The 26,834-nt window shown below is 39.9% G+C and overlaps 1 protein-coding gene across 3 annotated transcripts; it reads left to right on the top strand.

Annotated features, from left to right (window-relative positions):
* The first annotated feature begins 289 nt into the window (after positions 1 to 289).
* On the top strand, positions 290 to 26,652 carry LOC145498633 (nuclear pore complex protein Nup98-Nup96-like). 3 transcript variants are annotated; one of them, XM_081478541.1, is made up of 38 exons: positions 290 to 594; positions 1,808 to 1,951; positions 2,710 to 2,823; positions 3,219 to 3,271; positions 3,453 to 3,560; positions 3,955 to 4,135; positions 4,870 to 5,054; positions 5,543 to 5,677; positions 5,955 to 5,988; positions 6,183 to 6,443; positions 6,813 to 6,873; positions 7,314 to 7,437; positions 7,903 to 7,983; positions 8,147 to 8,209; positions 8,348 to 8,455; positions 9,548 to 9,954; positions 11,034 to 11,194; positions 12,138 to 12,280; positions 12,650 to 12,763; positions 13,024 to 13,122; positions 13,858 to 14,020; positions 14,531 to 14,887; positions 15,582 to 16,021; positions 16,470 to 16,614; positions 17,136 to 17,237; positions 18,153 to 18,283; positions 18,850 to 19,029; positions 19,436 to 19,617; positions 20,030 to 20,093; positions 21,015 to 21,217; positions 22,072 to 22,227; positions 22,627 to 22,756; positions 22,878 to 23,001; positions 23,356 to 23,444; positions 24,035 to 24,085; positions 24,466 to 24,569; positions 25,109 to 25,172; positions 25,588 to 26,652. In XM_081478541.1, the coding sequence occupies exons 1-38, from the start codon at positions 393 to 395 to the stop codon at positions 25,735 to 25,737; spliced, it is 5,613 nt and encodes a 1,870-aa protein (XP_081334667.1). In that variant the 5' UTR covers positions 290 to 392; the 3' UTR covers positions 25,738 to 26,652. The 3 variants fall into 3 exon arrangements, with proteins under 3 accessions (XP_081334667.1, XP_081334668.1, XP_081334669.1); XM_081478542.1 differs by having other exon boundaries at positions 6,186 to 6,443; XM_081478543.1 differs by having other exon boundaries at positions 2,710 to 2,763.
* The last annotated feature ends 182 nt before the right edge of the window (positions 26,653 to 26,834 follow it).

Consider the following 26,834-nt stretch of genomic DNA (forward strand, 5'->3'; position numbering starts at 1 on the left):
GTTGGTCTGTCAAAATAGAAAGTACCCAGTATTTCTGGAGATTCTGTAGTTAATAAATATGGGCTATTGACCAAACGTAAGGTCAAAATGGCTGAATAGTGGCCAAGTTCTTTTTTGGGGTGTTTTTGGACTGAGACAGAGTTGAGGTCCATAAATAAACAAAAAAAGAACAAGGCCAATATCCAGCCATCTTGACTGAACAAACTTGGTCAATAAAGGATTTATTATACGCAAAAAGAACACTATTTTCTTGTGGGACACAGCAGGTAATCCCAAGCGGTCAAGATACATGTGGTGTCATCTTGCCCGCTTGGGTAGTCAATGACAGTGCAGGATCCAGTTTATCTTGCCTGCTCACAAAGCTAGCCATATAATAAATAAATACATGTACAATGTATAATGTTCATATTCCATCCGGTCTTGGCACAGGCCTGTTTGGCAACAAGACTCAGACAGGTTTTGCCACTACGTTCAATCAGCCCCAGAGCTCAGGGACTGGTAGTTTGTTTGGAAGCACAGCGACAAGCACAGGAGGAAGTTTGTTTGGTGGAGGAGGTACAGGCAGTATCTTTGGACAGCAACCAACTACTCAATGTAAGTGGAGCGTTCTTGCAAATATTAACCCTTTCCATTTAAGTTCTAATACGGTGAAACCCCAATGTGGTGCTAAGGAATTGGGAGAAATGTGTTTGTTACAAGCAGGGCTTCTTATATCAAGGAATTTTTTTGAAATGTTAAAATGTTGTTTATAGTTGTCAATGTGCTTACATGTACATGTAGCTACACCTAGCTACATGTAGTTGACAGGTATCTACTAAACTGAAAGAAACAAATACTGTATATCAACTACATGTAAATATAATAGCCTTAAAAATCCCAGCTGGTGGGAGGAAGACCAGTTGGCTATTTGCAAGCATGACCGAGGAGTTGAACTAGGGGCTACAGACAAACAACTCCAGCTTAGTGGTCAGAGCATGACTTGAACCTGTGACCTCTGGATTTCAAGTCTAGCTCCCTAACCACTCGGCCATGCTGCCTCCACGTAAAACAACATTGTTAGTTTGTAAAAGATCTCTAAAGAAACTGATGGGCTATGTTGGAGGGAAAGTGGGACACTTAGCTGTTTACATGTATTAACTTGAAGTTGATAAAGGTAAATTAAATGCTGTGGTAAGTTTGTGAAGCTGACATTTTGAGTGTCAGCCATTTGTCAGAGCAAGGTGTTGTTATATCTAGGTTTTGTTCCCTAAGCTGGGTAGAAGAATATCAGTCTTGTCATAAAGGGGTTTGTTAAGCTGGGTTTCCACTGTTGTAGATCTTGTTATTGTATGTCTTTGGAAGCATGATTTCCTAGTGGTTAATAAGTTAGACTATTGATGAAGAAGTCCATGTTCTTACACTAGCCAGGGTCTTCGTGTTCTCTTGATAGGCAAATCATGTGACTCCCAAAAATTTAATGCTGTTCTCTACCGAGGAATACAAATCTACATCTACACGTAGTTAAGTTGGTAAAAATCGTAAGATGTCACACCAACTGTGAAAATCAGAATGAAAATAATAAAATAGGATATTAAAAAAATAGAAAATAAAAAATCCAAATAAAACTAATAGGGTATTGGTACAAATACTGTAGGTGTCCACAAACTGTAAGAGCAACTTGACAGATTACTGGGAGGTGGGGAGAAACCAATGATGGACTAGCATCCCATCCAGGGGGAATAGGAAATATTCCCACTTGTAGTTGCTTCATGCTACAGAAACTGGGGTAAAATCTCACCAGTGATTTGATTAATTTTTGCCTTGACAGCTTCATTTGGTGCTTTTGGATCAAGTGGAGGCAGTTTGTTTGGTAATGCAGCAAAAAGTAGCACAGGAACAAGTGTGTTCCAATCGCCTGGTCAAACATCAACATTCGGCACTGGATCATCAACAGCATTTGGAACAGCAACTGGTTTGTAATAGAACTGCCTGCATGTACTCCTCTCCAAGTGTGTGCGGTCATTAGCATAGAAATGGAATAGTATATCAGTTTAGAATGATCAGTGTTTTGTGTTACGCATTTCTGTTTGTGAGACTCACAGGATGAATGACCATCATGCTTGTACACTGTTCAGTATTTGCTAGAAATTGTTGAAAATTGTGTGTTGTTAGTATTAGCAGATTGTAATTTTTGCCTCTTTGTGATGAAATGAAATTAAGTCTCAAAATATTACATGTGCAGTGTATGTCTAATCTGAAATTAAAACATGAGGTGAAAGCTGAAAATGAAAGCACATGTACATGTTAATGTACATATACATGTAGAAAACACGTACACGTACACATGCATGCACATTACAAGAGTACATGTTCGGGCTTGGTTTTGACTCCTGGAACCAAACAATAAAAAGAGAAGTTTTATTTTGTTGCAATTTTAAAGTGAACAAAATTTTGGAGAAGCAGAGTTGCTCATGTGGCTAGTGCATTTAACTACTGCAGATGTAAATCTCTTAAGCCTTATTCAGTTAGGAATCCTGCCCCTGTTCTGTCAGATTTCTTGTTTTTTAATTAACACTGTGTTTCCTCACCGAACATATTCATTCTTTCAGCAAGTGACCCATCTTATGTGACAACTTTTACATTAATGTATATGTAATCCTTATTTTGTAACTCCACATACAACATGCATGTTTTCTGATCTGCTAATTTTTTCTCTCTTTCTTTTTGCAGGTTCCACTCTGTTTGGCGCAGGTGCAAACAAGAGTACTGGATTGTTTGGAGCAGGTCAAAAGAGTTCCGCTCTTTTTGGACAGAAGACCACCACAACTACCCCAGGCTTTCAGGGTCAAATAAACAAATTAACCCTTTAAACTCCAAGATCAAAATATAAATTCTCCTTAACAATTGCCACCTGTTTCGTTTGATTTCTGTTTCAAGAATTTGGTGATACATAGAGTGCCATATCTGATATGGTCTCTATGTATCACCAAATTGTTATCCCCTAGTTCACAAGCTTTGCTACCCTTTTTAACCCATGGATTGCATTATAAGCAAGCTACGGGTTGTAGTGGTCCATCAGATTATTACATGTCTGTTTGACGAGCTACTTATATTGTAGGGAGAAATTAGTTTTTGAATATACTTGGTAGTTCTAAGGTGGTTAATGATCATAGTTCAGAATTTTCTGCATTTTGTATCGCATTTTCCTTACCCATAACAAAGTATGTTTTGTGTTACAGGGTTACTAGGTGCTTCTGGAACTGCAGACAAGGGAACACCTGTCAAGTTTAGTGTAAGGAGTTAAAGTTCTCATAAGCATTGTCCTGCTTGAAGCTGCTCAAGGTTACTTTCCCCCAAAAAACATGGCTTGCTTTTATTGCAATTTTACAAAAAGTACTTTATTAATCCAATTGTTGTAGGGGTGACATTTGAGCTTACACTGTACATTGTAAGTCACTGTATTTTTCTTCCAGGTTGTTCAAGGAAATGATTCCATGGTAAAGAATGGCATCACCACCAATATCAGTGTCAGACATCAGTGCATCACTGTCATGTCCAATTATGACAAGAAGAGCATAGAGGTGGGTTATAAAATTATTTATAGTGGAGCCTCTCCCCACTCTGTGTTGTACGTTTTACTTATTTTCTCTTAAAACTTTATGCACAACCTTCATTTATTTTGTGTTCATGTCAGGAATTGTGTTGTGAGTGCTCTTAATGACTTCTGAGTTGTGTTTGGTTTCCTATCATTTTAGGAATGTATAGGGGTTTTCAAATTGAAATAAAATAACAAAACTGCATACATTGTATTAATAAACATAAAGTACCCAGCGCAAAATGCTTTAAGCAGTGGGTAACTTGCGTCAAGAGCCAGCTTACATGTATTTTGAAAACCCTGAATGCATTGGAGTCAATTTTTATAATCTTGCTCAAGTTGGTGACAAGGTGTACATGTACCTTCCATTTCATGAACAGGAGCTAAGAATAGAAGATTATGAAGCTGGACGTAAAACTGGAGCTGCTGCTTCAACTGGTTTTACTGGTTTGTCTACAAGCACAAGCACTGGAGGTCTGTTTGGAAATACTTCTGGAACAGGATTTGGTGCTTCATCATCACTGATTGGTCAAAAACCAACCACTGGATTTGGAACAACAGGTATGGGCTGAAGCAATCCTGCACAGGGGTTCCATTAAGGGCCAGGCACCTGGCAAATTGAGCAGTTGTGAGGACAATTGCCTGGTAGCTGGTTTGACCATGTAGCAGAAAGTTTTTCTTTTAAAGAAGTTCAGATAAAGTAGTGTTGCCCACCTGTGAAAACCAGTTGCCCTTCCGCTGAAAATGTCAATGAAACCCCTGCCTGCATCATCTTAACTCTGTTATCTTTGGAACTGAGCTAGCCAGGTATTGCAGACTGATCTCAGATACAATGTACATCATGTCCTTCATCTGTAAATTATGAGGAAAATACATGTAGATTTTGCCATGGTGTACATGTACAAGAGTCAACAATAACTTACTTTTTTCAATATTTTATTTGTCACTGATTGTTGCTAAATTGCACAGTTACTTAAATTTATTGTATTTACTGGGGAAACTAAATTTGATTTTCAGGGAAGTTTTAGAAATAAAGCTACAAAGAGCATTGCTGCTGTAATTGTTGAATGATGAATTTCACCTCACTGGGGTCAAGTTTGCAACATACAACCTGAAGTAATTGTTGCAATGGTGTCAAAGATTTTTTATTCAATACAGAAAACAGACCCGTACTTACAAAATACATTGTGTTGCTTCTGGTTGTTACAAAAGCATGTTGAAATCTAGAAGTCTTTGACAATTGTGATGCTGCAGTATACCTGTAATCTCTGTGTGTTTTCTTTACTCCTTTTCAGGGAGCTTGTTTGGCAGTAGTACAGCGACCCCTGGACTATTTGGCCAGCAACAAACAGCTGCAACAGCATTTGGTCAGAAGCCAGGGGGCCTGTTTGGTACTCCAACATCAAGTACAACTGGCACTGGATTTGGCTCAGGATTTGGTACAACAAGTCTCTTTGGACAGAGCACCAGTGGTCAGACGGTATGCTGGCTAAAATAGAATGTATTGTAGTCAGACCTGATGATAAAAATGATAAAAACTTGCCTTCTTCAGGAATTCAAAGCAAAAAGTTATTTAATATGGCCACACATTTTTTATGAAAGTTTTACCTGTCCTGACCCCCCTTAGGTGTTTTCTTGTGTTCAATTGCCAGTCAGATCTTCGCTAAAGTTGTTGCTCATAAAAGCCATATGATTGTAATTATGTCTTTCTAACTTCTTACATTGTATGATAGTGTTGCTTGATTGAGGTTTAGCAAGTAAATAGCTGTACAGTGGTATCGTAATTTCTTAAGCTCCCATTTTTTTAACCTTCCGATGACTGTAATTTTTCAAACCAATTTTTGTTTCCATCAGAGGTTCAAAAATCTGGGATTCCACTTTCAAATGAAATTGGGAAGTTGGCTTTTGGGCAGCAGCTTCACAATTGTTAATTACTCATGAGGTGCTTGATTTCATTGTTTCTCTTAGACTGGTCTGTTTGGTGCAACAACTACATCAGCTGGCTCTAGTTTGTTTGGAGCACAAAGTACAGGCTTTGGTCAAACCCAGACTGGTACAGGTGGACTGTTTGGGCAAACGGGTTTTGGATTGGGTCAACAACAGGTAAGAGATGTGCACCTTGTATGGAAAAACAAACAACAGTGCATGGAAGTACTGCCCAATAGCCTCTATGTGAATGGTCATAGACCAGGGTTTCACCCACAAACTGGAAAGTTAGAACCACCGTGTACAGCATAATAAACAGTGCCACATGAAAGTACTGCTCCTTAGCTTTCATTTGAATCATCACAATGGTCACAATGAGCTTTGGTCTGCAGACAACCACCTTGTAATCTTAAAGTCTTTAAGGATTTAATAAATGTAATTTTGTTCTTTGCAGCAGGCAACAGCTTTTGGAGCCAAGCCATTTGGGAGTAAGTAATTTACTGGGTACTGTTGATTTTGCATTACAGTTATACAGTGTACAGTGATGTGTAATGCAGTAGAAATTTGTTGATACTCAAGTTAGATATAGGTATACATGTACATGTAAGTATGGTGTCTATGTATGTACAGGTACACATGTATGTAGCCACATAAAAAGCTTCTTTTCACTGTTTCTTTTTAGCAGCTCTGGGCACTGGAACTACTGGCAGCTTGTTTGGTGCACAGAATAAAACCCAGACAGGATTTAACTTTGGCAGTGGTACCGCTGGCCTAGGCACAAGTGCATTTAATGCTGCTTCAAGCACACCTGGAGGCCTGTTTGGCGCTAAACCTACGGCATTTGGTGGGACAGCCTTTGGTGCGAACACTGGCACAGGACTGTTTGGAACCACAGGGACCCTTGGTACAGGGACAGGCCTCAACACAGGGACACTAGGAACTGGTTAGTGTCTGATTGGATTATGCCCGTTTTTTTTATTGCAGATGGAAATTATTAGCACCTGCCAACTCACCCAGATAGTGGAAGGTATGGTGATGTAATGGTTAGCACCAGTACTTTGAACTCTGGAATGAGTGATCCACTCTGCCTTGGTCATTGCCAGGAACATTTTTCACTTGCAATAATTATCTGTAATGATTTCCATACCAAGATATGTGTCTTACTCCTTGAACTAAATTGAGGGTAAACCCAGATACATACAGATGTAACAATAATTATGTAATAATTATTATGTAATAATAATTGTGCTTTTATTCATCAATTTTAGTCATTCATATTTTATTACATGTATGCTTTTATTCATCAATACAGGTGCCTTTGGTGCTTTGGGCTTTCAGCAAACTACTGGGCTTGGAATAACTGCTCTTGGAGGGTAAGACTGTCACTAATATGTCTTAAATTGAGGTACATTTCGGGGCTTAAACATAGTCCCTATGTGCCTTTCTCTTAGATTTGCCGCGGTCTTTGGCGTCTGCCACAATCTAAGAGCCAGGGAGTTCATTACAGGTTTGAGCAGGAAGGCAACATGTTCTGAACTGAACTTCTTTGTCTGAAATAATGTCCATCTCAAACCAGGTGGGCAAAATTGTTTTCACAGCCAGGCAATTTGTCCTGTGCCTGGCTCAGGAACCTCAACCCGAAGCTGTTCCTTTCTGGTGCTACAGTACTTTTTGCTTTCCCTTTTTATTCCATTGTATATTTGAAAATGTTTTGCACAGGTACTGTGTATTTGGCCCAACAGTCAAACTTCCTCCTGTTTTACACTATCAGTAAGTGAATTTTTATTTTATTTTCCCCTCTTCAATCTAACAGCAACCAGACTACAGCACTGAATGCTCTACAGCTACAACAACAGCAGCAGTTGCTGGAGCAGCAGCTATTGATTTTGTCCAACTCGCCATTTGGTGACTCGCCACTCTTTCGCAATTCATTAGTTGTAAGTGTACAAGCTATTTATTTTCCTCATATCTTTTCATTGCCGTACCTGTAATAGAGGTGCAGTAAACTAGTTGTTAGTGTGTTAAGCTCTGGGTTCTAAGGTATGGCACAAATGCTTCTTTGTGTTCAGGATTACAAATGGATAACGGCGACTTGTTTAGGCAGCCTGACAAAATGTAGGGCTATACCTGGGCTAATGTACTAGCTCCGGGGGTCTAGAGGTTTTGGGGTCCAGGTGTAGAGCGGTTTAAGTGTCTAGGCATGTACATGCAGAGGTCTAAGAGTCTCGGGCTCTAGGGGTCCATTGGTCTAGGGGTTTAGGGGTCTACGGGTCCATGGATCAGGAATAGAAAATTGCAATACTCTATAGCCAAGTTTGAAGATGAGTTTAACTTTACTGTTTTATAAAACTTTACAAACAATCCGAAATGGAAGTAACAGAATGTTTTACTTTGGTTTTCAGGAGAAGGCCAGGCCTGAGAGAGCCTCAGGTTCTACTTCCACTTCACTGAGTAGGACTTCCACGACTCCATCACACTACAAGGTTGAGTGTTACATGTGCTAGAATCCACAATGTCTTAAGCTGACATAAGAGTAACTTATACATGTTATTGTTCAATTGAGAACAGTTTTGTGCATAGTTTTGCTACTTTTCAGTAGTGTACTATTTTGTTAACACTCTAGTGTTTTGTGCCATTATTTGTCAGGTGTCTCCTCGTCCAGCTGCGAGAATTAAACCAAGACCAATCAATAACCACACGATGAACAAGGTCAGTTTAGCCAGATTGCCCCTGCTTTGTGAATGCATTCTTTCTCTTTGAGACGTTTTTGATTTCCCTTTATACTTGGCAATGTTTAGTGGCTTTTAAAATTTACATTTTGTTCATTTGTGCTTTTCTTCTTTGCAGTCCAAGCTGTTTGAAGGTCTGGAAGAAGATTCAGGCCTAAGTCCAGACACCTTTGTACCCAGAAAGAACATCAAAAAGCTTGTATTAAAACCCAAATCAGGGAGAGAGGTGTGTACAAGATCACTGATGTTACAAAGTGCTTGATTGTGGACAACAACATTGTAAAGGGGTGTGAAGAGAAAGGCTATTGGAACAGCACACTTGCACGATGTTGTCATCTGATTACAACTATCAGAGTTCATTTTGTTTCTCCTTTATCATTTAATTTTTAAACCACACTGGGGTTTAAATGGCAATTGCGCCAGTTACACTGTAACATGAGAAAAAGAAATCATACAGGATTCTGGTACTTGTAGTCAAATGATGCCATCATGCAAGTCGCCTATTTTGACTTGTGGTTGGTGTAAGTACTGCAGAATGTGGATAAGTTTTGAAATCTGAAGAAGTTATGAAAATTGTCTTCAATCTGCAAGTTTACTTGACTTGCAAAGAGAACAGATTTTGATAAAGTTGATGTCTAGAAAAAATGCAGAATTTTGTCCAAGTGGCAATAACTTTACTTAAGTGGCGATTGCATCAACAAAACTGATTAGTATGAGCTCAATTAAATTATAAGGTAGAAAGTGGTATGTCCTGCCAACCCATCCCTTGACATGACATTATCATCAAAATTTTGAAGATAAGTGGTACATAAATATTTAGTTTACAGATCATGTTACATGTGCAGTGTATTTCATGCTGGGCATTTTTAGTAAGGTTGAGTCTATCAATCGTATACTTATGTTAGGAAAACAGGTTACTTATTCTTGTCCATGAGGGAATCTTAAACTGAACTTGAAGCTGCTACAAATGAAACTTAAGGAAATGTATAAAATAGAATTAATAATAGCAACGAAAAATAGGAAAGAAACCATACATTATGAGAAATGGCAACCTTTATTGGTCTTTTTATTAAATTAAAGACACTCTTGTGGGGATTTTTAAATACAACTTTATATGTGATAATTAATTTATAAATTATAAGTTCTTATGTCTTTTACTTCTTTTCGTGTTTTTCATTTTCTTTTGTCGGTGCATTAGGCATTTTGAATGCATGTTCCTTTATTACGTAGTTATTGTGCAAGATTAGTGTATGTTATGTATTTGTAAAGCAAATAAATATGAAAAAAAAAAAAAATACATTGTACGTCATCTTTCCAGGACTCACCACTGCCAGCAGTTGACACTACCAGAGTTAAACTTCATTCCTTGGAAGGAGATGAGGACTTACCAGCGACCCTTTCCTCACCCTTCCCTCCCTCCCCTCCCCCATCACAAGATACATCACCCATGAGGAGCTCTCCCACGCCTCGTGTAGTGCAGGAGCGTGGTAAAGTAGCTGATGAGCCAGCCAATACTAGTGACGGTGTGAGTCCAATGGGAGTGAGATTCTCTCACACTGTGGAACGAGAAGCGGCAGATACCACTATCTCTGAATTGAATGCCCGTCAAATGCCCATTGATGTTGAGGTCAAGTTAAGGAGACCTGTGGTTGATGAAGATGTGGTTGATGAACATGCCTCTTCTGAGACTTCATCTAGAGAATTGTGTGGTATCATTCTGAAAAGGTCAGATGCTCAGCAATAATAACTTCTTACTAACCAAACGCGAGGGCCATGCAGGCGAATATTGGCCCTTGGTTGTGACAGTACAGACTGAGTGCAACAAAAATGACCAAGGGCCAATATTCCACAGTGCGTCTTGAGCAAGCTACATGTAGGTTTAGTAAGTAGTTTATTACATGGCACAAAACAAAAGAACACACAGCTTATGATTATTTCCATGACCATTTCCATACGGCCAAACCCTGACCAAGGAAGAACCACACAGAACGCTCAGATTTACCACAAGACTACCATGCCATATAATAATACTAAATCATCTTTGAGTTATGACTTGTTTTGAAATCAAGGTTTAATATTAAAAAAAAGATGTACTGTTGCACATGTACAGTGCTTTTTTTTGTTGTTGTGAAGATATTGAAATGCCTACAGGATGGTAAACGAGGCTGAGAGGAATTCTGTTGTGCATGCCACAACTCTAAAAATTCTTTACAGGTGTTGTGGATGTAATATATCAAACACAAAAGACCGTGTTCAACCACATTTCCAAACACCAAGAGGAGAGTTGAAAAGACGATGACCAACATAGTATTATTGACGAACGTTGAGGTGTTTGGAAGTGTGGTTAAACACGGTCTGGAGTGTCTGGAGTGTTCTCAATCGAAACTAAAACTAAGGAGAAAACAGAGAAATACAAATCATAAAAATCTATGCTAATTAAGATCAGATATCCAAACACCGTCACGGTCATTTCTTTGTGCAAAGTTGATGAATTATTAATGAGTTTGAGAATGACTGTTGAAATGTATAGGGTACAAAATATCAAATAACAGAATGTTTACATGCGTTAAAGATGGTAACTGTTATCTACATGTATACATACCCCTTGCATGTACTTAAAGGAAAAAGGCTCTTTTAATAATGTTATTTTGTTGTTGTTGTTGTTGTTGTTGTTGTTGTTGTCGCAAATTTTTATAGAACATGCAGGCTTTTATTGTTTCCAAGGACATCAAAACTTTTTTATTTTGGCTAAAATTAATGTGTTCTGTGATAATGTTTTTGTCCCCAATTTTTTGTTACTCTAGGTCTGAATACTACACCATACCACCTCTAGCAGAACTCAACCAGAAGATTGACGGTAACGGGGATGTGTTTGTGGACGACTTTGTTGTTGGTCGGGAGGGCTATGGCCTGGTCAAGTTTTATGGGAGAACTAATGTAGCTGGGCTAAACCTGGATGAGATTGGTGAGTGAGTGTGCCTGTGATCTCTGATCATTTTTGACATCAATGGAAGGCGCTAATACAACTGTAATGAAGTTTGCTGAGTCTTGCTCTCTTGGCTGGGATAGTGGATTCTTGCCCAATGAACAAGGGAAGTTTTTTGTGAAAACCTTTGAGGAAATAAAGTTCTGTGAGAGATTAACTTTTTGGGGGGTAGTGAGAAGGATATTCAGGCTAGTACATTATAAGAACTTAATGATTAGCCCCAAGGGAAACAGTAAGTTTTGTTTCCCTGAGACCCTCAGTGTTCCCCTTGGCTTCACCTTGCGGAACATTGAGGTTGAGGGGAAACAAAACTCGCCGTTTCCCGCAGGACCAGTCATTAAGTGTTTTGTTATACCTCCCAACTCAAAAAAAGAAAAAAAAACTGCAAAGAAAGCGTTTGTTTGATGCGGGCTGGCTCACAAATTTGCTGTGGTTTCAAAGAGCATGACCTGATCACGTACGAGTCAAAAGTTCAAGTTGTTGTTTCCCTAGGGAGTTAGTGAGTTTTGTTCGTCCTTGGGAGTTGTGAGTTTCGACCCACGACACGTGACACGTTCTCCTCCAATCGGAAAACGTATCTGAGTTGGAAGGTATAACAAAGTTACTTAACATCTTGCATGTGGTTGTTTCCTTTCACACCCTGTAATAAATAAGGGTGGCACACATCTTTTCTTAACAGTTTATTGAGGCACATGTATTACAAAATTAGAAGTAAACAGTACGGTACATGCAAGCCTGTTTATGTGTTGTTAACGTTTGATGACTTAATCAGTTGTCACAGTTGACAACTTGGGCTTAGTTTCAGAAATATTGCTTACATGCCCAATTGAGATCTTAACAGAATTGCATTTGATTTAAGTAAATTGTGGTTTCTCGTTATATTCAAACACATAGTTGAATTGAATTGATGTTATATTTTCAGTGTTCTTCAGGCGTCGTGAGATAGAGGTTTATCCTGACTCGTATCCTAACAAACCTCCTGTTGGTGAGGAACTAAATAAGAAAGCTGAAATCACCTTGGAGAAAGTTTGGCCAAATGACAAGACTTCTCACAGGCCAATCACAGTGAGTTTAAAACTTTACTTCCATTCATTTATCGTCTGGAAAGTTCTTTTTTGTTTCCAATAGTTTTGTAGTATACTTGTACATTGTAACTGCAGCCTTTTAAAAGTTTTTTCTTTCAATTTAAGCATTCATACATTTACTGTACAAATTAATTCATTTGTTCATGTTGATGTTATTTGGCATGAAATATTAAAATTAATAAGGACAAAGTATGGTAACACGAGACTGCATTTTGAAACTGCATTATGTGATATTATTAATTGTTTTTGCAAATCCAAGGCTACCTAAAATCAACTGCTTCGAATTCTTGAGTTAAAAGTAAGTCAATGCTTCTCCAGCCTGATGTTGAGATTCATGGCTTTTTCACAGAGTCCAGAAAGACTCAACCTTCTGGGATGGCAAAAGAGAGTGGAAACTGCTACGGAAAAACTAGGAGCCTCCTTTATTAATTATGACCTCGACAATGGAAACTGGGTGTTCACAGTAAGTTAGCTGTTTTTTTGTACTTGTATTTTCTCCACTTGACGATGTGAATACAGTATTGTTAAAAATACAGTCAAACCTCTGTGAACGGCCACCTCGAAAATGGCCACTTTTTCTTGGTCCCAGTGGACAGTGCATACATTCACTCTTACTCTAACCTGTTCAACTGTACCTTTCTAAGGACTAATATTTTTTAGTACGTGTATGCTCTTTTCGCTGACTGAAGGTTACTGTAATAAAAAATATTTGATTCTTTACAGGTAGATCATTTTACCAGATATGGGATGCACCAGTATCTGGATGATGACGACAATGCTGCAAAGAAACTGAAGAGACCACCAATCAAACCGCATTTACAGGTACAGTAAAGTCCCTGCTATAAATTGACACATCATGTAGGCAGTCACCTCCCGTCAGCAGACACTTAGTCGTATTGCAAACCTGGATTTGGACGTCATGACAGCATACATGTAGGCTGTGTTCACACTTCGTGCCTGAGCGCTGGTGCCTACGCACCAGCACAAAATGATGTTCTGTTTAGACACGGCATACTCCAAAGACCCAAGTACCGTTTTGTGCCCAAGTGTAAGGTACTTGGGGACGGGCACTGTGCCTGAATTCTTGTGTGAGTACTTGGAGAAAAGGTGTGTTCACATTAGTATCCAGCGAGAATTGTACTCAGACACCATGCCCGGACATCAAGTGTGAACGTAGCCATAGTGATATATTGCTTTGTGCACTGGAATCCAGATCAAGCAGTCTGGGTTTGAGACCTGGCCGAGGTCAATGCGTGGAGGTTTTGGACAAGGTACTTTATTCTCACTCTCCACCTGCAGTAGGTGTATAAATGGGTACCAGAGAACTTAATGCTGGGGGGTAAACTAGCATCCCATCCGGGGGGAGTAGAAATACTCTAAGTCGCTTCATGGTACTTTACCTTGCAAAAGTAGACATTCTTTAAGTCGACAGTAGTTCTATTTCTAAGGCGTCTGCTCACATGAGATTTAACTTTACTGTAAATGTGTCAAAGACAAGAGTATCTTCATTAAACTACATGTATGTTGTACATCAATCAGTTTTTTTTCCTTTGGCAGGATGATGGTGATTCTGTGGAGAGAGAGAAAATGGAAATCTTCAGACATCTGCAAGAAAAGAAACAGCAATTTGAAGCATATGAGAAGGAAAAACAAAGAGCTGCGCTCTCCTTACGAGACCAGGACAGTGACATGCCTGACATAGACCATGAAACGTTTCCTGGTACTAAAGATCTATAACAAATTTTAAGACTTTATTTTATCTGTAATGAGTTACATGTAATATTCACCTCTAAATCATAAAGCAGTGGAAAAACTACTTCCAAAACGTGGTCAGTAAAATTATGAGAAAAACTTATTGATCAAAATTTGTTATAATCACAAATTTTCTGCAAACTACAGTGGCGTTGCTGTTATAAAACACGTCTTTATTAATGCGTGAACCGTTAACTTACAAAATAGAATATACAGCATGTGAAATACAACATACTAGCAAACTTGAGTTGTTTACATGGAAGAGGCACTACTTCTCAGGAAGACCTGTTTTTTTGGTAATCAGACTTTGAATGAATTGTAAGCAAATATCAAGGAATGTCGCACGAGGCAGATTACACATACAAAAAATGTCAAAATCATAAATCAAGGTTAGGTTTACTGGCACAATAAAGTCAAATTTTACATCACGAATTATTAAAACTAAGTTGTAGAATGTGAGTTTTTCATTGTCTCTCAGAGGAGATGCTTGAAGGCGCTATGGGAGAAGAAGGAGAAGATCTTGAGGAAGAAGACCTGGATAATTCACCCGCCAGTCACCAGCTGGCGACAGCCCTGGGAATGAACGCCCATCGAATCCAAGTCATGAAAGCGTCATTCTTTGCCGACCAGTCTCAGCTGTCGTCATACTTACCCAGGGATGCCCCCACTGTCGACAAGGCTCTTTTCAGTGGATCATTTGGCAAAGCTGGCCATTCAAAGAGTTCCATGTACCCAGCAGTCAAGCCACTGGGGCCGCTACTGTCTCCTAAAGTAACGCGCTGTGTTGATGAGTCAGGGCAGTTTTCTCAGTCACTGTTTGGCAGCCCTAAAATAGGTAATTTATTGAGTTGCCCATCCTTTTGAGTGCAAAAATAATGGAAAGCCACACCAGCCTTGTTAATCCCCAAAGGTCTACCCAGTATTACAACTGACAAAAACAATAAATTAATAACTAATTGCTAGCTCGAACATTCATTACAAGGTCAGGAGGATCATTTTGACTTGATTTCTACTCTCTTCTCGCTCGTTATTTTATATGCACAGTGGAACCCAGTTTTCGTAATCCGATCGGAAGACCTTAGAAAAAAACACACCAATGTTCTGGATGTGTTTTCCAATCAACGAAAAAACAAAGAAAGAAAAAAATGAAGAGAAGCTGTAGTTGCGCGTCTGCACTGGTTGCTTTCCTCCGAACCTCGACACTGGGACAACACTTCTTTGTAAGCAAACACTGCATCTCACTTGTAACAGGATTTAAGTAGCTACAACACAGTTTGCGCATCTTGAAGAGTTTAGCCTAGATTTTTCGAGTTCGTCGTCTGTAATCCATGTCAATCTTCTCCATCCTTAACCATCCTTGTTCCTTTTATAGGTTATTATTACATGTTATTATTGTCTCTTCTTAATAAACTATTATTTTCAGGTTTCCTTCAATGTAAAGGTAATTTTGTGCATGGCCGAAATAACTCAAATACCGTGATTGTGCTCCTATAAAGTGCTTTGTTTGTTTCTATTGCTCCACACTGCAGGCGTGTATCCTCTCCGGCACCCTCTGGTACATGACGTCACTCCAGCTGCTCCCTCCTCGCCGATGATGCTTCCAAGTTCCATTGGCTCTGCAATGGACATTGGTATCAAAGTCGTAGGAGCTCGAAACCAGTTTGGCTTGGTCCCGAAAAAGGATTCTCTCGTCAGTGGTAAAGAAAACCTCATTGCCGACGCAGGCCTGATGATGGGACGTTCTTTTCGTGTAGGCTGGGGACCCGGGTTCGTCTTGGTCCATAGCGGTACTCCTCTGGGGAAGCGAGAGACAAAGCCTGCTCCTACCACCCAGCCCTCCCTGGCGGGGGATTTCCTGACACCGAAGCTAAGGCCCAGTAGTAGTGAAGGGTCACCGTCATTTGGAGTGACACTAGAGAAACTCAATGTGGCTTCAATCTCTAATGATGGCATCAGTGATGCCGTTTTGGTAAGTAGTTCTCATTCTGTATTTGGTTGACTATGACTTGCTTTGGCCTTCCTTGGTCTAGAAGCTAGATAAATGGCCTGCTAGGATGCTACGCCTACAACACTACATCTTGTCAAGAGCAGCTCTGCCTAAATTTCAACTAGACCGTGAAATAACGAAGAAAATGGATAGACATTCGCTCAAACTACAATGACCTGATTTTCTCTAATAAACGGCTAGTGATGTTCTCTTAAAGTTGATCGATAGATCAATCACTTAGTCACTCACTCAATCAATCAAGCAGTCACTCACTCACTCACCAGTCAATCAGTCACAATGGATTAACCATTACCTAAGTTCATTATCTATGCCTCTCGCCGCTTGATTGTAGCTCCTGATGTTGGATGTGGGTTTAGTTGTACAGCTTTCATGTATTAATTGCTGCAATAAACTTGTTTACTAATCCCAGGCACATCATCAGTCCGTACTTGAAGCTGAATTACAGCATGCTGTGGTTTCTGTTGATGATGGCTGCCCATTTTTTCAACCCTCCACTGATGTGAAAGCGTTACATCATCATGCAGAAGTCGCCAGGAGAAACAAGGAAGCTACAGGTGACAAAACTACTCTGACAGAGAGACTTGAACACACAGTTTATCCTTGGAAACCAATCTCATTATATTATATGGAACGTTTTCAAAACATGCACGTGCGTTATAAATCTCTGTACCTTTCTTTGCCGTCCTCTGCACAACAACAACGTGAATGACTAAATTCTGCGTATTTTGGAGAACGCTAACGACGGCGGCTAATTTTTCGTATATTTATTTGGATTTGAACGCTAGCATTACATATTTAGCTTGAGCAAGTTCTTAGAGAAATAGACGCTCTGAATAGATCTAGACAATTGCGATATTCAAAGGTAAAATATAAATTAATTTTTGACTAGGCGTTGTCCTCGGGATCGCGGTCACCGCTGCTTAAGTTCTCTATTTTTAGCTTTTGAAGTTTGAGCGAGAAACTTTGCGACGGCGAAAGTGAGCCAAGAAACCCACTTTAGTCGTTGTTTTTTTGTGGGTGGGTAGGTGGGTGGATGTGTCCTTTTAGTTTACAACATTAGTTGTGTTATCATCAGACTCTGGACCACTGAGAGAGGCAGCAGAACAAGTTTGTTTGGTTTGGGATCTGGTTGTAGCTCTTTGGGGAAAACTGAAAGAGGATGGAGATGATAAAGAAGGTAAGTTGAAGTTTACTTCATAATAATTGCTTAGTAGGGCAAATTGTATGCAAATACCAAGGAGTGCAGGGATGGTCAAGGTAAAAAAGGATTAAAATAGATTTTAGTGCGATGCTAGCCTGAACTCGCAGTTATGAGTCTATTCTTCCTCTTGTTTTGTGATGAAAATGCGAAACGACGTCAGAATAGGCTAGTCGTTCCTAAAAACACGTTCCCCTCCATAAAGAAACGTGATAATGCTTTATTTCTGCTGAATGCACCGTATTTTCTTTAGGTTTGAGAGTTTTTTTCAGGCCTCGTCCACACTACGCCGGAGAAATTTGAAAACGCAACAATCACCGGTCATTTTGTATTTGTGTTTGAGGAAAACTTGGGCAGGAAATCCACATCATTATCGCAACCTCATCGTTTTCGAAAAGCTTCGTTTTCAAAATGGTTTCCGTCCACATTAAAACGCAACGCCAGCGTTTTCAAATTTGTACGGTTTGAAGAGTGTTTTCGAAAAGCTCCGTTTTTGTGACGAATTAGTGTGGACGGTAGGCCTAACCGTAGAAGCAAGGTTGCGTTTTCAAGGTTCTCCAGCGTAATGTGTGGACGCGGGGCCTCAGTGAATTGTATCATAAGCTTTTCAAATTGCGTAGCCAATCAAAAAGTGAAAAAATGCGCCTGCTCTGAATGTTCACGTGGCGCTCCTCTGACGTCTCCGCCAATCAGATATCTCAGCTTGACTTCTGACTGGCTGAATTACTTGAAAGCAAACATAAAGATGTCAAAACAAAAATCAGCAGTTTGAGTGACAACTCGACAACACGCCTCATTGCGGCCAGTTTTCTCGCGTGATGTTAAAATCTCGTAGTGAAGTTTGTCTCCGCGTCTCTTAAGGAACGAGCGAGTAAGAATTTGTTGTTGTTGTAGGTTTTGATAGATCTGTGGAAGAAAGAGAATCTTACCAGTGTCGCGTAGCAAGGAGAACTGCTTTGTCAAATTGGTTGGCTGAAGCTGCGAAGGAAAGAATTTCTCAAGAGGTGGATGCAGCAAATTTCCAGGTAACCTCATAACGTCATGATTATCCTCAAACACTGCAGGTTGACTTTAAAGATTAATTCAGAGGAGAATGCTTCAGGATTTCTAAAGAAGTAGGGATCATTCAGTCACAGTTACGGTCAGCGAAAATTCGTTTTTGAGCTTTTTTCTCCTTTGATGAATGGTTTTACAGGAATTTGGCTTTCTTATACATATAAATTAAAATACTCCACCTGAGTGTCGGTATTTACCTTGCCTCGGTATACTTACCTCCACTTCATGAATAATTGCTTTACATAAGTTTTTGTGTTATATGCCGGCGGAAGGTTCGTATCGAGAAAAACTTTGTCGAGGTCTTGAATACGGCCCGAGGCCGTAACGTCCGTTTCAAGGCCAACGGCAAGGGGATGTCTGCGGTCTATAACTCGGGGTTCGTATCATGAAAAACTTCCTGGCGTAATTGGCTAATCAAATTCTCGGATTCACTATTCCGTACCGCTGAGATGCTTGAGAAAAAAGTAAAGTTGCCGAAATATATCACCAGTGTTACCGATCGTTGTGACACGCTCAGGCTGTCATTCCCTTTCAGGAAAGTGATCACGTGAAGTCCATCTTCAGTTATTTGACCGGCAAGCAGATCAGCAAGGCATGTCACGCGGCACAACAACACGGCGACTATCGACTGTCTCTTCTGTTGTCACAAGTTACAGGTAACTCCGTGGCAAGAAATCTTGTTTACAAACAGCTGGCTGACTGGCAAGAATTGAAGGTGAGACTGGCTCTGTAATACACGGCGTGGGTCTTTTGTTTTACCGTGTTGGTGTGAATTTTGCGGCATTTTCAAAGAACAGTTGGCGGAATCTCCTAGTTGCACTGCTTACAAAGTTTAAGTCTCAGTTCAAACGGGGTTTCACAAAGGTGGTCGTAACTAGAGATTTTCGCTTACGAGAGTTGTCACAAGGAGAGCTTCGACTGTATTTTATAACTTCAGAATCGTGGATTTTCATGTAATGATCATACAACATGTTTCATATCGTTATGATTGGAGTATATTTGAGGGCAGTTGCCATGTGGTGTTCTTATCTTTGTCCACTGGATAGCGATTTACCAGTTTGATAGCGTTTTACACTTTGCCCCGCTCAAACAGAATCTGTCACCCATTGTTTTTATTCCAGGCGGACTTGTACATTAATGCAGAGAGAATTAAAATCTACGCTCTGCTCGCTGGCGCAATGGTGTGGGATATATCACGTGACACGGCCAATATACCACGTGGTGAACTTCAAAGCATACCACGTCACGTGGTTAACGTCTGCGAGGGACTGGATTGGAAAAGAGTTCTGGCCGTTCACTTGTGGTAAGGAGAGACTTTTTTCAGAGCGGGGGGAGGGGGTGGAATTTTACACTGGACAGACTGAGGTTTCCCAAGTTATCAAATAAATTAAGCACCAGAGACTGTGCTTCACCACATTCTAAACACCGAGAAGAGAGTTGAAAATGCGACACAGAGGAGTATTTTTGGCGAATTTTTGTGTCTTTGATACACGATGTATCCTCTCATTCGAAACCAAAAAGAAAAAGAAAACTGAGAAATAAAATAGAAAAAAAACATCAACGCTAAAACTGAGAGCATATTTCTTACTGGACAGAGATATTTTATTCCTCAAGTCTTGAAGTTAGAACTTGAGTTTCTGGAAAGAGGTTTCGTTATTCTAAGTTATTAAACTGAGATTTTTCTCAAGCCGTTTTTGTGTTTTTTTCATTGTTAGGTATTACTGCTCGCCAACATCTTCAATAGCAGACGCTCTGAAAGCGTACGATGCTGCTTTTAAGGTAAGTGGTTTTCTGTTGTTGTTGTTGTTGATGTTGTTGTTTTAACTCTCAATTCTTATATGAGCTTCCAAATTCGCCATAAAATGTTCTCATTCCTTTCTTTTTAACTTTGGAAAATTTGTTGTTCAAGGTGCTGTTGTACTTAAAAGGAGCTCAGTCACGGTTTGCACATATTGAAAAGTTTAGCCTCAATTAGTCAAATTCGTCGTTTGTAATCCGTGTTAATCTTCTCCATCCCTAGCCATCCTTGTTCCTTTATGGTTTATCATTATCTCTTTGGTGTTTTTCTATCTTATCAAACTGTTATTTACAGGTTTCCTACCATTTAAAGGTAATTTTGTATGTGGCTAAAATAACTCAAAATAGCGTGACTAAGCTCCTTTAATCATAATGTCTCGGAACTTTGACGCGCCGTTGCGGGACTAATTGCGTGAAAAGTTGCCTTGTTACGTATAAAAACTGTCTAATCAACGCAAAAAATATTCTTCACTGCAGCGTCCTCGCAATCGTTGCGAAAAGTAGAACCACATTCCACTTTGTAAGACGCTGGCTGTAAGATAATGTCTTGTAAGGCGTGTTAAACTTAGGACGGAGATGTTGCGAGAAACTTTGCACGGAAAATTGCCTGGTATTGGAGCGCCTGAAGTTAAGAATTTTTTCTTAGGGTTTCTTCACCATGTGACGGTTTGTTGTTCCACGTCTTCCACCGACAGAGTTCTTAAAAGAACTACGTCACAGTTTGTGTATCTTGAAAAGTTTAGCCTAAACTTTTCAAATTCGTCGTTTGAAATCCGTGTTAATCTTCTCCATCCTTAACCATCCTTGCTCCTTTATGGTTGATTATTATCTTTTTGGTGTTTTTCTATCCTAGTAAAGTATTATTTTCAGGTTTCCTTCACAATTTGTACTGATCTCCTGCAGGGATGCACGGCTAACGGTAGATACGGTGCACCTCCTCATCCGCCATTTATGGAAGATGACGATCACACGGATGAAGAAAACAAGTTCGTGACGAAGGACACGTGTTATCATCTGCTGAAACTCTACTGCAAAAGATCACACAGACTTGAGAGACTTCTCTCACCATCCACTTCCACTGCACTACAGCTAGATTTTAGACTGAGGTAAATGTTTTTCAGTCCAGCTTGTAGCCGTCTCAGGCAAAAGCAAGTCGAGTGGTGAAGCTTGTTTTGACGAGGAATGAAAGATAAACGAAGAGGGTTGGTGCTATTCTCATCCTCGCACACTACTTGACTTATTTCTCATCCTTGTTCGTCTTTAATTGAACTTCATCTAAACACGAGAACGAATTTTTGACTGTTAGCGCGCTGAGAAAAATCTTATTTTCTCATTTTCGTTTGATATAAGATCTAAACAATAAATGCTAAGAACAATGTGCAAGGTTTCCAAATTCTGATTAGCGGCTCTATTGTATTCTAAATGAAATTGCCAATATCAAATATATATTGCCGTTTAAATTTACGCAGTTGGAGCATCTAACTTCATTGAATCTTATGAATTTCCCAAGCCGTTCGTTTTGAAGCCCCCTTGATTAGTGACTTTAACATACAACTGAACATGATCGCAATAAATTGCGCAAACCTGAAAAGGAACAAAACGGAAAAGAGTTTACCGCAGCGCCCACACTACCCCAGAGAAATTTGAAAACGCAGCTTTATTTCTACGGTTAGGCCTACCGTCCACACTAATCCGTCACGAAAACGGAGCTTTTCGAAAACGCTCTTCAAACCGGAGGAATTTGAAAACGCCGGCTTTTCGTTTTCGTGTTGGTAATTGTTGCTTTTTCAGATTCCTCCGGCGTAATGTAGACTAAAAACATCTGATGCGTTTTTATATTGAAACCTCTGTTTTCAAATTCCTTCGGCGTAGTGTGGACGGGGCCTATGTGATGAACTCGGTGGTGTTTGCATAGTAATCTGTGAATAAACTTCACAAACTTGCTTGTTTTTTTCTTCAGCTGGCATTTGTACCAGGTCCTTCAATCGCTCGAGTACACGCATCTTTCCCAGGAACACGCGGGCATGTTACACAGTGGGTTTGCCGCTCAGTTGGAGGGACTGGGTCTGTGGCATTGGGCCGCTTTCGTCTTGCTACACATCCGGGAACCAGTGCGGTATGTTTTCCTTTGAATCAATAGTAGTTAGTGTCTTATTGTGAGTATGCCATGTTCGTTGAATCCTCGATAGCACCAGAAAATAACTCGAGCCCTCGCTGGTAAAGAGGCCTTGTGCACCATTTGAAGTAAATAGGTCCACTCGTCGAAATAGCGAGAATTTTCATATCAGCCTATATCACGTAGCTAAGCAGCATCCGAGCCGGGAATCGCGGGCTCGCAGCGATCAAAAGAGTACGGCACGTGTTAGGTTCGCGCCGCCGAATCTTCAACGTTGGAAAGAAAAAAAAATTGCTTTTGCCCTGTATGTGTATTACGAGCAGTAATTCAAGAAGAAAGTTAAATGAAGCCTTTCACTGTAAATTATACAGTGTTGAGATTTCTTTTTAATGTCGCTAGGCGAGAACACGCTGTCCGGAGCCTTCTGTGTTGTCACTGCAGTTTGTCAGCGGATCATACTTATGTGGAGAAAGAACGTTTCATGTTAGACGATTTGAAGATTCCTGCTGAGTGGATTCACGAAGCCAAGGTAGGGAGAGTTACTTTTAGAACTAATGTTAATGTTTACTCATTTTTATCATTTTGCGCAACGTCCGTGCCATCAAGTAAACAACGTTTATTAGCTAAAGCGTGATTTTGTTTCCCTCCAGGCTTTGCGAGCGCGTTACGAAGGAAGAACTCGCGAAGAAGCTTTCCACCTCGTGAAGGCGCGTCACTGGAGCCTGGGGCATAACGTTATTCTGCGCAGTCTCGCCAGTGACGCAATCATTAACGGTAGGAAGATAAAATAAGGATGGGCAATGGTATAAATGCGAGTGCAATAGACCAATTTCGATATATTAAAATTCAGCCTAAAACAATAGACCTCAGGACGAGGCTCTGGGAAATAACTACAGAGTTTGTGGGGTATATTCCCCAGAGCCTCGTTCTGAGGTCTATTGTTTTAGGCTGAATTTTAATAATCGAAATTGGTCTATTTAGGATTTACACTGCGAATGATATTTGAAGCTTCTCCTAAAACTGCTCGAGCCTTTAGGCGAGTGAATTAACGTTGTTGCTGTCAAGTTTTGTACAGCTACTCTCTTGGAAATTCAAACTGATTTATTTGTCGGTATCGTTTCTTTCCAGCGGAATATGACGTTTTGAAAACGCTTCTGGGGGAACTGGAACCAAGGGATCGTAGCTCCACCGTGAGGGACTGGACAACAGGAGGACAGGTTGGTTGTGCACTGAAGCATATAAAAAAAAAAGACAGATTAAGAACGCACGTATGGTGAAAGGGCTTTTTCCGTGGCGGCACCAAGGCTCTGGAATAAACTACCCCTCCAGATCAGACTTTCATCATCAGAGGCAGTTTTTAAGGCTAATCTTAAGACTTATCTTTTTAAGCGTACATTTGATTTGTAGTTTTTACTTTTTATTTGTAGCCTAATTGTATTATATAGCTTATTTAATTCTTAAGATTTTAACTTTTAGGATTTAGGATTTTAGGTTTTTAAAAGAATTAGGATTTTAAACTTAGGATTTTAATTTTAAAGTATTGTAAAGCGCCATGGACAATTAGTGGGAAATGGCGCTATATAAATGTATATATATATATATATTTATTTATTTATTTATTTATTTATTTATTTATTTATTTATTTATTTATTTATTTATCAAGTATATAGCGGAGCATTTTCTGAACCAGTGAACAAGAAGTTTGGGCTGTATTAACTCTGCTGTTTGCCTGAAAAGCCTCTACCTAGATACGAGGAACTTTCCACGCGATAAATAACCTGCTTTGATTTCTTTTCCTGTGAATAGGTATTTTTGGATTATCTTGCCCTTGTGCAGAAGTTCCAGGACATCACAAAGGTAAAATTGAAGGATGCATGTTGTATGTAACTTACATACAGGGATAGTTTGGAAAAAAAAAAACAAGATAGCGTCCACCTTTAGGAGAAGTAGTTTTCCGATAAAAAATTCTGAAGCTGGTGAATTGCTTTCAAAATGGACCTTGGCGACAGTGTTGTCAGTTTCTAAAGAAAGATCCGTGTTTTAGACTCTTGTGTAAAGTACTGATGGTCCCGGTGATCATTTAACGTCATTTACCCCAGGTATCTCAGAAACTCGCGCTTTTCCGCGTTCCTTGAGAAGTGCGCACAGGACGTACTGTTTTTTAAATCCTCTCACATAGAGGTGAATTAAATTGAAACACTCGGCAAAACAAGCATGAATTTCTGTTTTTGTTTTAGGAAAACTTCGTGCCAACAAAGTACGACTGGGAAGACATCCACGTGGAAGTTGCTTCTCTTTGTACGCGAATCAACAATTTGCCGTCCGACACACCCAAGAACATGTAAGTGGAAAATCCTTTTATCTGATATAATATGGACAAAAAACTAACGCAAGCTGATGAAAACAGTTCGAGCAAAATTTGACGAGGTGAATGGATTCGCTGCCATTTACTCTTTTCCTTTCGTTTCTCTTGCCACAGTCTATTTGAGGCCCCGTCCACACTCCACCGGAGAATTTTGAAAACGTTGTTTTCACTCTTAAAGCGCATCAAATGTTTTCCGTGCACACTACGCCGGAAAATTCGAAAGCGCAACAATCACCGGCCATTTTGGATTTGTGTTTGAGGAAAACTCTAGCGGGGAAATCACGTGATTATCGTGACACACTAAAACGAAAAGCTGGCGTTTTCAAATTCCTCTGGTCTGAAGAGCGTTTTCCAAAAGCTCCGTTTTCTTGAAGGATTAGTGTGTACGGCAGGCCTAACTGTAAAAATATAGCTGCGTTTTCATAAGACGAACAGTTTGCGATCTGATTTGTGCTTGGTTGAATTACATGTTGTAGGTGTTACTGATTGTGGAGTTTTCCTGTCCTGTTTTTCAGGTTATGTCAATACGATATGGCGAAGATGTGTGCCAATTTTTTGAAGATTGTCATGAACGAATTGGTAAGTAAACCAGTGCGGGGCTGGTGACGAAGTGTCCACTCTACGTTCACGCCAGTCACGGTCTGCTTAAATCAGTCAGGTTTTAAAGCAAAGAAAATAGCTGTAACAAGAGTCTTTGGCTGGTCCTTTGGAGCAGCGATATTGTAGGCAGATAATTGGCCCAGTTGGCAATGCAGACGTTTCCTTCGAACGTCTGCAGTCTTGTCAATTTTGCCGAACTTGCTTCGGCAAAATCGAACTTGCTTCGGGACTTGCTTCGGAAATTGCGTCGCACTGGGGAAGCGGGGCCCTTGAAAAGAACTCTGCATAGTGAGAAGTCATTAGAACCCACTGTACAAATCTGATTAATTTGGTTGAATCTGTTTTCTAAAGAAAGAAGCTTATTGTTCCTATTGTTCTTATTGTTGTCCTGTAGGCGGACCTCACAGATGAAAGTGAGTCCGTTTTGCCGACTCACGTGCTGGTCCCTCACGTGACCAAGTTACCCATGCCTGAGGACTGCACCCTGGGGGAACTGCGTCAACTGATCCCGAGTTACATCACGGAAATAACCGCTGGCTATTGAAACTGCGGGCAGTGAGGAGAGCGGGCGGTACCAGGGTTGTGTTGCAAGACAGATTTTAGAGCTGTGGGAGGACTTCAGCAAGGAACGTCGACTTATTATTTTTCGTTTCAGCACTCTTAAATCTCTGTGATTCGCCTGGCTTCAGATCACTAAGTGAAGCTTACAACTCAAGAGACGCTATGATAAAGCATGTTCCTGGTCTACAATGCTCTGTGAATGGTTAACCTAAGTTGTTTTGGAATCGTCGCCGAACTTCGTAACGGGGGAGTTCTTTAATCTGCCCGAAGCACGTTCTTGGTGTAGCTAAGAAAAACTGATATTACTTCCAAACTGGACGGTTCACTTGAAAGGTTGGCAAAAGTGAACTTAAATTTCTCTAAATAAAGAGACTGAACGAGTTACATTTTACAAACGTGATCTGTTTTCATAACAACATTTCAATAGAACAAAAGGTAACTGGAGTAACTTTGTGAACTAATTAAAGTGGTCCATTGTTCATAAAGTTGTATGGAACCAAATGCTCCGCAATTCGTGCTGGTCAAAAGACCAAAAGAGTCCAGCTGTTAATGTTAGAAACTATCGATTTGAAAATTTAGCCAAAGAAGTCTTGTGTGTATGGACAGCTACAGTCATAGCCTTTTCAGTAGTATAGGTAAATTTGTCGTTGAAACTAGCATTTTTTTAACTTAACGAGAGGTTTCTCCAACCAAAGTACAGAATTCCTGTAGAGAGTTTTGGTAATTTATGATGTAATTCTGATCGACTGATAAAATTTACCAGCATAAGAGCAGACTCTATAGTCGGCTGTGGACTGTCACGGACTAAAATTCCATGGTGCCTGTATAAAGAATTTGTGTATTATTACTTTGATAAATATCTAAGAACCATCCGCCTTGTTATAAATAAAGAGTTTTTTCACAGCCCGTGCGATATTGCTTTTCCACAAACTAAAAACGTTACAAAATTCAAATATCAGAGAGCTGGTTTTAAAATACTCTCCGCTTTGTGGTTTCATGTTGTGGAACATTTTTTTTTAATTGGATTCATAATTTGATGCACGAAGAGCTTGTATACTCGAACGGCTGTACGGAGGTTTC

The sequence above is a fragment of the Orbicella franksi genome, chromosome 9 (genome assembly GCF_964199315.1).
Source record: "Orbicella franksi chromosome 9, jaOrbFran1.1, whole genome shotgun sequence".
NCBI lineage: Eukaryota > Metazoa > Cnidaria > Anthozoa > Scleractinia > Merulinidae > Orbicella > Orbicella franksi.

Excerpts from the sequence above, each read along its gene's own strand:
- LOC145498633 (XM_081478541.1), top strand. The coding sequence starts at position 393 with ATGTATAATGTTCATATTCCATCCGGTCTTGGCACAGGCCTGTTTGGC. Across the intron at positions 595-1,807 it reads ACAGCAACCAACTACTCAAT|CTTCATTTGGTGCTTTTGGA; the intron begins GTAAGTGGAGCG and ends TTGCCTTGACAG. Across the intron at positions 16,615-17,135 it reads GAGAAACAAGGAAGCTACAG|ACTCTGGACCACTGAGAGAG; the intron begins GTGACAAAACTA and ends TGTTATCATCAG.